General features: G+C 35.2%; 2 protein-coding genes across 2 annotated transcripts; both read right to left on the bottom strand.

Annotated features, from left to right (window-relative positions):
* On the bottom strand, nt 1–9,625 carry LOC123897513 (probable carbohydrate esterase At4g34215). The gene is made up of 2 exons (XM_045948192.1): nt 8,870–9,625; nt 1–414 (listed from the first exon to the last, which is right to left on the bottom strand). Exons 1-2 carry the CDS (start codon nt 9,455–9,457, stop codon nt 193–195), a joined length of 810 nt encoding a protein of 269 aa, XP_045804148.1. The 5' UTR covers nt 9,458–9,625; the 3' UTR covers nt 1–192.
* On the bottom strand, nt 6,204–8,782 carry LOC123897505. Its single transcript, XM_045948180.1, has 3 exons — nt 8,404–8,782; nt 6,369–7,169; nt 6,204–6,261 (listed from the first exon to the last, which is right to left on the bottom strand). Exons 1-3 carry the CDS (start codon nt 8,420–8,422, stop codon nt 6,233–6,235), a joined length of 849 nt encoding a protein of 282 aa, XP_045804136.1. The 5' UTR covers nt 8,423–8,782; the 3' UTR covers nt 6,204–6,232.
* Nucleotides 9,626–10,327: the final 702 nt, after the last annotated feature.

Here is a 10,327-nt window from a genome sequence, read left to right as displayed (position 1 = left end):
TTCAACAAAAAAATTGAATATACATAATGAGGCACAGAGTAATCAATCTTAATCTTAATAAATAATCAAATTAAATATATAACATACATTCTTGGAACTGAATTCAATTTACAAAGTCAAAATGTGAGTCGTTCAATTTTAATTTGATAGTCTGAATCACGCGACTGCAACAAATGTGTGATCACTTTTCAATTAGCTAACTTGTGTACGAGTAAAGTTATGTCTGTTTGAAGCGAGATAGGCATGAGCTAACTGGATGCCCAAATGAACCTCAGACATTGTGGTAAGATGAAGTTTATCTGCCTTGAGACGCAATCCTTTGGCATCGACACATTTGACATTCGGAAGTTTGATACTCAATTGAGCATGTCTCACCTTCTCTATAAACTTTCCTTCCCCTGATGCAAGTGCTACCTGCAGCATATCAATAATAATTTGAGTGTCCATGTTTGGTTTATTTTGAAACTACATTGTCAAACTACATAATAAGTATATATGATGATGCCCGTATAAAATCATTAGAAAACAAAAATAAGTTGAATATGCACAGAATTATTCATTATATGAATATTCAATATTAGCGAATTAAATTTTGACATTTTGATTGCGTTTGATCTGCTAAAAAATAAGGGACTGGACAGAACAACTTCTGTGTTTGATTTTAAAACTGTTTCTGGTACTGGACAAACTGGGGTCAAGGAACAGGACAAAACTTGAAATTCTTGTCTCCACAGAACTACGGGACAACTTTTTGTCCTCAGCACAAGTTATCTAAAATACCAAAATAACATTTTTATCATCAAACATCGTACAACACAAAGTTTGTTCAATACCTTAAACGTTTGTCATGTGTTGTTCTGTCTTGTACTGTCCTGTACTATTCTGTTCAGTATTTATATTTTGCAGATCAAACGAACCCTTTGTCCTATAAGTACAATTCAATTGATAGCTATAATAGCGTTGTTATGCAAATATCTGAGTTTAAAGTCCCACTCTTTGAAATTTAAGGTTGTAAGTATAACTATTAAATTATTTGATAAAAATCTCACGCCACATTTCATGATGAAAAAGAAACAATTAAATATACATTTTTAAACGAAATTGTATGGTTTTTCTTTTAACAATTGTTGCAAGTTGGTATGTTGGCCCATTTATTAAACTATTTGGACCTACTACTTTTTTGATAGATTATGGGCCAACGGTCGAAATTTTAAATCACGAAAACATGACAAGTCCTATCAGTTACAATTGCGCTTATGTGTGGTGGTGCTGCATCCAGTTTTTGGGTGGTGGGTGGCGTTTCTGTGTTTTGCCGGATTCTGGTTGTCCTCATCCGTCACATAGGGTCGGGGTTGTATTTTAACCGGTTCGGTGTTTGCTCTATTTACATCCGTTCGTGTTTGTGGCCTATGTTGCCTTTTATCCTCATCTTTGAACGTGGACTGCTGGTGCAAAAGTACCGTTAATATTTGCTGTGGTATGTGTAGTGAGCTATTGGTACAAGAATCGGTCCATATTGATTGTCAGTTCATTCACCATCTTGAAATGTGAATGCTCCCACGACACCTTTTTTGGTATCTGATTTCGCGTCCGTAAGCGGGTTTTGGTATATGTGTGCATTTACTTATGTATCTTTTTTATTACTTTATGTCTCTCAATATTTTATACTATTTATTTTTTGTTTTAATATATCTACTCCCTCCGTCCCATATTATAAGCAAAAAAAATTATTTTTTCATGTCCCAAATTGTAAGAAAAAAAAACTAACTTTTATCATTTTCAAGATAAACTTTTATTTAATTTACTCTCTCTTCTTTTCCCCATAATCAATAACCAATAAAAACTGTTTTTACATCTTCCCATGAAACTTATTTCAACAAACACACAAAAAGTCAACCTTGAAATTATCATATTTTACTTTTCTTAATAAGTGTGAAAATACTTTTTTTGCCTATATTATGCGACGGGGGAATATGTTGTAAAGGATTTTCTTTCTGCGTGCCATTTGCTTAAAAAAACAAAACAAAAATATTTACATTCATAATCATTTGAAATTTGAAATTCAAATAAAGGTGTGTGCCCCTTGCTGTCTGTTTGTTTTTTTAAGCACCCCTTGCTGTCTTCTATCTATAGGTTATAACTTATAAGCATGCACAAAAAACAATACGCTAAAATACAAACAATTCGAATTTGAAAAAACAGAGTGTAAGTTTCAATATATTTTCTCTTAAACCCTAGAGTTGATCATGTTAATCATCAAGAAAATACTTTAGCCATAAGCGGAAGCGTACCTGAGTTTGAGTTCGTCATAGGTGATGATCAAAGGTCACGGGTATGTGTGATCTTCCAATCGCAGAATTCCTTATTGGCTCCTGAAACCTCCTCTGATGGGGATGAAGAGAGAACTTTTGTATGAGCGCCGTTTTCACGTTATTCTGCAATTGGGGACCATAACCCCTATAAATAACCTTAGGGTTATTTCCTATTTTTCAATTTTCTAATTTGGCCCCTCATCAAATTAGATATTGACTTATGGTATCTACACAATAAATTGTCTTTCATGATATTTATGCTTTTAGCCATAGACTTATATATTATTAATTAGACCACTGATGCTTTGGCTAATTACATAATGGCCCTAACACATGTAACATTACAATTGTGACCCAAAAATCCTAACAGTCTCCCACTGGTCACATATGTAATTGTATACATGTGTTAGACTTTATGAGCTCAAAAATTTGCCATTATATTCCTTAAGCATATCCAAATTATCTCGTCCATTAGTCATGTCAATATGTAGAACCAAGGTGATTTTCGTTATATCAATCATAACTAAACCCATCAATGATCACCAATAGTGACACAACTAAATGACATAGATCCATCATGAAATGTGTAGCATGAAAATTACATGAAGTTGGTCTGTATATGTCAATTTTCAACTGGTCCTACTTTACTTCAGTAAGATCATTCAATGACTTTATTGTACAAAATGCAAACTGCTGAATAACAAACTTTATTGATCAAAACAAAAATAAAATCCAAAGTTATAGTATGCATACATAATACCAAACATAGAACATAAAATTCATAATTGACTAACTCCCACTAAACCAAAGACTCCTCTAATGGTAAAACACCCATGCGAGCAGTGTGCTCGTGAAAGACCTTGGGTGGAAGACCTTTTGTGAGAGGATCTGCAATCATGGAGTTTGTCCCTAAGTGTTCTATGGAAATCTGTCCATTTTGTACCCTTTCCTTGACAACTAGGAACTTGATGTCAATGTATTTTGACTTGGCCGAGCTCCTATTATTGTTGGAATACAGGACGGCTGATTTGTTGTCACAGTATAACTTAAGTGGTCTTTCAATTCCTTCCACAATTCGCAGCCTAGTGACAAGATTTCTCAGCCAAATCCCATGGTTGGATGCCTCATAACATGCTATGAACTCTGCTGCCATGGTGGATGAAGCCGTAAGAGTTTGCTTGGCACTGCGCCAAGAAACTGCACCACCAGCCAACATGTAGATATAGCCCGAAGTGGATCTTTTACTGTCTTGGCATCCTGCATAATCTGAGTCAGAGTATCCAGTGATCTCTAACTGGTCTGACCTCCTGTATGTGAGCATATAGTCTTTTGTTCTCTTTAAATACCTCATAACCTTTTTGGCTGCTTTCCAATGATCCATTCCTGGATTGCTCAAATATCTGCCTAACATCCCAACTATGAACGCAATATCCGGACGCGTACAAACTTGGGCATACATCAGACTTCCTACAGCTGACGCGTAAGGAATCTTTTGCATTTCTTGAATTTCTAAGTTTCCTTTTGGGCACTGACTGAGACTAAATTTGTCTCCCTTAGCAATTGGATTATCCCCTGGTTTACATTCTTGCATACCAAACCTTTTAAGTACCTTTTCGATATAGTTCCTTTGTGATAATCCCAGAATACCTCGAGATCGGTCTCGATGTATCTGAATTCCTAATACAAAGGAAGCGTCACCAAGATCTTTCATTTCGAATGTTCTTGATAGAAATTTCTTGGTTTCGTGCAATATACCTATATCATTGGCAGCAAGCAATATGTCATCAACATACAAGACCAGGAAAATACACTTTCTCCCACTGAATTTTTGATACACACAATCTTCAACAATATTTACCTCAAAACCAAATGAGAGAACTACTTCATGAAACTTGTGGTACCATTGACGAGAAGCCTGTTTTAGTCCATAAATGGATTTTGTCAATTTGCAAACCATATTCTTTGAGTCTCCTGACACAAAGTTTTCTGGTTGCACCATATAGATCGTTTCATCAATGTTACCATTGAGAAATGCCGTCTTGACATCCATTTGATGGAGTTCCAAATCATAATGTGCAACAAGAGCCATGATTGTCCTAAAAGAGTCTTTCGATGAAACTGGAGAGAAAGTCTCTTTAAAGTCAATCCCTTCCTTTTGAGTATAACCTTTAGCCACAAGACGAGCTTTATACCTCTCCACATTACCGTTAGAATCCCGCTTGGTCTTAAAAATCCATTTGCAACCAATGGGTTTAACACCTTCTGGTAATGGGACAAGTTCCCAGACTTTATTGTCTTGCATGGACTTATACTCTTCCTTCATTGCTTCAATCCACTTTTCCGAGTTGGAATCCTGCATGGCTTGACGAAAGTTGATTGGATCATCTTCCATTGTACCATTATTCTCCTCATGTTCTTGGAGATAGATTACAAAATCATCCGGAATAGCATTTTTCCTTTCTCTAGTGGATCTCCGCAATTGTATTGGTTCTTGTATCACTTGTTCTTGAGGATCTTGAGTTTGTTCTTCATGAATTACCAAATCATCTTGAGTTGGAGGAATTTCAACAATGTCTTGTGGAGGTTCTGTATTTGCTTGATCAAAAGCAACTATATGAATCGGTTCTGGAATTGTTACCGATTCTTCCTCTAAGACAAAGTCTCTAACCTTATTCTTCCCCCCAAACTCAATATCCTCAAAGAATGTAGCCGTTCCCGTCTCAAAAATTGAATTTAATTTGGGATCATAAAATTTGTAGCCCCTAGATCTTTCAGAATAGCCAATAAAGTAGCTGCTCACTGTTCGGGAGTCCAATTTCTTTTCATTTGGCCTATAAGGCCTTGCCTCAGCTGGACATCCCCACACATGAAAATGTTTTAGACTAGGCTTTCGTCCAGTCCAAAGCTCATAAGGTGTTTTGGTAGCTGCCTTTGTTGGTACTCTATTTAATATGTAAGCTGCAGTCTTTAGTGTCTCTCCCCAGAGTGACTCTGGCAAAGTAGAATGACAAATCATACTCCTTACCATATCTTTAAGAGTCCGGTTTCGTCTTTCAGCAACACCGTTCATGCTAGGTGATCCTGGCATGGTGTACTGTGGGACGATTCCACATTCCTCTAGGTATTTGGCAAAAGGCCCTGGACGTTGTTCACCTGAACCATCATATCTGCCGTAGTATTCACCGCCGCGGTCAGATTTGACTTTCTTAATTCTTTTGTTGAGTTGATTTTCAACTTCAGCCTTAAATGATTTGAACACATCCAATGATTGAGACTTTTCATGTATAAGAAATATGTATGCATATCTAGAATAATCGTCAATGAATGATATAAAATATTGTTGACCGTTCCAAGAAGGTGTCGGAAATGGTCCACAAATGTCCGTATGTATCAATTCTAAGACATCCGTAGCTCTATATGCACCAAATTTCTTTGTTTTGGTCTGTTTACCTTTAACGCATTCAACACAAACATCAAAGTTCGATAGGTCAATGGAATCTAAAATTCCATCAGATATTAGTCGTTCAACTCTATTTTTAGAGATGTGACCAAGACGCTTGTGCCATAATGTCCCTGAATTATTATTATCAATTTTACGCTTAGTACCACGTGATTCCACATTCAAGGATTCGCCATAGGTAGCTATTGTGTCAAGCAAATATAGATTATCATGACTCATAAGTGAACCAGTTCCAACAATATTTGAATTAAAAGACAACTTAAACATATTATTCCCAAATGAACACAAATAACCTGATTTGTCCAAATAAGAAACTGAAATTAAATTCCGTCTAAATGACGGTACAACAAAAGTGTCTTTTAAATCCAAATAAAATCCAGTACACAATAATAATCTAAAATGCCCCACAGCTTCCACCTCCACCGACTTGTCATCTCCAACATAGATGTATCTTTCAACATCATTTGGCTTCCGGTAGTTTAGGCAACCCTGCATTGAAACACTGATGTTAGTAGTTGCACCTGAGTCTAACCACCAAGTGTTTCTAGGTACTGAAGCTAAATTGACCTCAGAACAGACCAAAGTAAGAAATGTACCTTTCTTTGCACGCCAAGCGTGATATTTAGAACATTTCTTCTTCACATGTCCAGATTCTTTGCAAAAGAAACAATTTTCATCCTGTTTTTGTTTCTTTTGTGCTGGAACACTTGCAGCTTCATTCTTGGGCTCATGAGTTTTCTTTCTTTTGCCCTGGTCTTTAGAGGTGCTAGCAAAATGAGCACTTTCTGTTTTATCACGTTTCATCCTTTCCTCTTCTTGCACACAAAATGAAATGAGCTCATTAAGAGTCCATTTCTCCTTCTGACAGTTATAAGATATCTTAAACTGACCAAACTGTGCAGGAAGAGAAAGTAATACTAAATGAATGAGTAAGTCTTCAGACAGCTCAAGCTTTAGTGCCTTAAGTTTTGAAACGATATTCGACATGCTCATGATATATTCCCTTATGTTTCCTTTGCCTTGATACTTCATGGAAATCAAGTTCTGAAGAAGAGTACTTGTTTCCGCCTTATCGCTTTTCTTAAAGCGCTTTTCAATCTCAGCAAGGAAATCTTTAGCATTAGTTATATCTTCTGATATAGTACCTCTAAAGACCTCAGGAATGCCGCGCTTAATGATCATTAGACACATGCGGTTGGAGCGATCCCACTTCTCATAATATGCCCTCTGTTCAGAGGTAGCAGTTTCCGTAGGAGAAGTAGGCTGCTCCTTTCTTAATGCAAGGTCGAAATCCATGCAGCCAAGAACAATTTTCATGTCCTCTTTCCAGTCCTTGAAATTTGCCCCATTAAGGACCGGAACCGAATTCAGATTAGCAGATATTGAAGCAATTGTAGCTGAAAAGAACAAAAAATTAAACATTTAATTATACTCACATAAAGTGAAAACTGAATTATTAATTTGATCAAATAAAGACATAACCCATCTCAAGATACCTAGTGCACCATCAATATTGAGCCTTTTGACACTAATATTAACTGCTAGTGGTACTCTTGTTGTAACGATCAAACATTGATAATAAAAAACATGTCGAATAATAGACCCCTCTTTTGATTGATTTATTATTCACATGTAAAACCTTATAATTATCACACGTTTATCATCACAAGTGCACTTTTAATTCTGTAAAATAGTTACCTTCCTTTGGGCCGGTTAAATATTCACATAAGTTAGAAGCACACAACCTTTTATATTTCAAAATAAATTAATCTACACAAAAGAGGTTACTTTGGCAACGTTATGCTTCAATCAACTTATCTTTTAAAATATATACTTTAACTGTCAATTATTTGAACTAAAATGTAACCAAAGTTGCAAGTATAACTTGCGATTTCCATAATAGTACTTAAGTCTTGTTCCAATTCTTTTTATCCTTTAAAAAAAAGAACAGGGTTTCTGTATGACATTTAAAGAAAAATTGAGACTAAATTGAAACAAGAACATTAGTACACTGTTACCAGAAAATTGGAATTAAATTAAAATCCAAATCAAAAAACACCAATACACTTTATTGTACTGTTACGGCATTGGTACTTACTTTGATTTCCAAAATTTGTTCATTAACAGAATAGAAAAACAACACCAAATGGGAGACCTTAATTAGCTAAAAAAAAATTGGTATGTTTCATTCCGCAAAACTCAAAGAAAATTGAACGCAAATAACCATATGTCCCTTATTGATATTTTGATCACAAACTGTAGATAAAGATGCATAGTAGCACACCTTGCAAATTGATTGTGGTCTTTTATTTATCGGCGATGAACAAACAGTATAGAACCATACAGTTATATGATGAATTAAAATACACCAAACCTTAAAACAAAATCATGATTATCCGCCGACAAACAATAGACCGACACTTTCAATTTGTAATCGAAATAAAAATATAGAAACTAAAACTGAACAAAATACATGCCGATCAAAACCAAACGGCACAAATTCTTATTTTCTAAATGATTAAACATGATTGCTCTGATACCACTTGTAAGTTTCAATATATTTTCTCTTAAACCCTAGAGTTGATCATGTTAATCATCAAGAAAATACTTTAGCCATAAGCGGAAGCGTACCTGAGTTTGAGTTCGTCATAGGTGATGATCAAAGGTCACGGGTATGTGTGATCTTCCAATCGCAGAATTCCTTATTGGCTCCTGAAACCTCCTCTGATGGGGATGAAGAGAGAACTTTTGTATGAGCGCCGTTTTCACGTTATTCTGCAATTGGGGACCATAACCCCTATAAATAACCTTAGGGTTATTTCCTATTTTTCAATTTTCTAATTTGGCCCCTCATCAAATTAGATATTGACTTATGGTATCTACACAATAAATTGTCTTTCATGATATTTATGCTTTTAGCCATAGACTTATATATTATTAATTAGACCACTGATGCTTTGGCTAATTACATAATGGCCCTAACACATGTAACATTACAATTGTGACCCAAAAATCCTAACACAGAGGTGAAGCTAGCCAATTTTCTATGCATTAAGAAGATAAAAAAGACATAGCACCAGAGAAAAAAAATGCTAACCTGAATAACAAGAAGCTCTGGAAGATGAAGTTCTGATCGAATATTCTGAATAAAATTCTCCATTCTACTCTTATATGCATTAGCATCTTCTTCTCTTACAGTATCACTCTCACCTTGATACCATAAAACTGCTCTTATTACACCACTACCATTTCTAACCGATTCAATAGATCTTCTCACCAATTCATTATACAAAAATGACCCATTTCTCCATTCTTCAATCCTCGTACCACCAACAGCGGAAGGAACAAGTCCGACAACACTACCACCACTACCTCTCTTTCTAACAACCTCGTTCGCGAAAGCAAGCCCAGGCCCAACACCGCAAGTTTTTCCTACGTCGATATCCTGGTGAAGAGGCTCACGGGCCTCTTCCCATTCGAGTTTTGAATTTAGTTTCAAAATTGATGGGCTGGGCTTGCATTCTGATGGGACATTTTTGTCCCATTTTCTGTTGAAAACACCTCCTCGACCAGCCATGTTGCTTTGTCCTGCTAATATGAAAATGTCTTTAGTTGCTTTGCTACATTGGGATGTTAGAACTAAAAGACACAAAAATATTGACAAAATAAGAGACATTAACTCCATTATTAATGTTGGGAGCTAAGAAAAAATTTGTGTTGGTTTTTAGATATAAAAGGAAGAGGAATCTTAATCAATGATAATAAGCGTGAGTGAGGGAGCAATTTGTGTTAGGGATTCATATCATGATCATGGGATAAACAATCGTTAATTAGGTTTATTGAGTGCTTTATATGGGACCCGCTAAGGATTTTGCAACCCTGATGATGGATCATTATTTATGTTGGTATTTGAAATTAAATTAACATATGAACTTCATACGATGCATAATGTCTTTTTTTGTTTTTGTTTTTTTTGTTACAAAGAGGCCAAAAGCGCGAATAACGTCTCTTTTTAGTTGAGACGTTTAGTCTTTTATTAAATTGAGGTGGATTTAATGTTTAGTCTATGTGTCGCGTCAGGATCTCACACATTGTTTAAATTGAGGTGGATTTAATGTTTAGTCTATGTGGATTTAACTGTTTTTTCATCCCTAATAGAAGATTAGAAGTCGTTGGATTTTAGTTTAGATTAGAAACATTAATGTAAGAAAAATGAAAGTCAATACTCAATGTGCCGATTGTTATTTTATTGCTGTCAGTTTTTTTTTTTAAAAAAAAAAAACATAAAACTGATTTTGTTTATCAATTTTTTTTTAGTTCTTAATTTTCTTTTTGTATTATATATATATATATATATATTTTCAAAATAATTACACAATAAACAAGCAACAAGCTGTGTTGCTAGTTCTTTCTGAATGACAAAGTCAATCCTTTTGAAAACTACATCCTTAGACCTAGGAGACAATATTGTTATGCATGATCCTTTGAACTCTTTTCAAAAGATCAACAACATCCGGTACTAAGAAGTTAAAAATGTCAAACGCGAAAGATATAA

Source organism: Trifolium pratense, linkage group LG1 (assembly GCF_020283565.1).
Source record: "Trifolium pratense cultivar HEN17-A07 linkage group LG1, ARS_RC_1.1, whole genome shotgun sequence".
NCBI lineage: Eukaryota > Viridiplantae > Streptophyta > Magnoliopsida > Fabales > Fabaceae > Trifolium > Trifolium pratense.
This window is presented reverse-complemented; position numbering and strand designations above follow the sequence as displayed.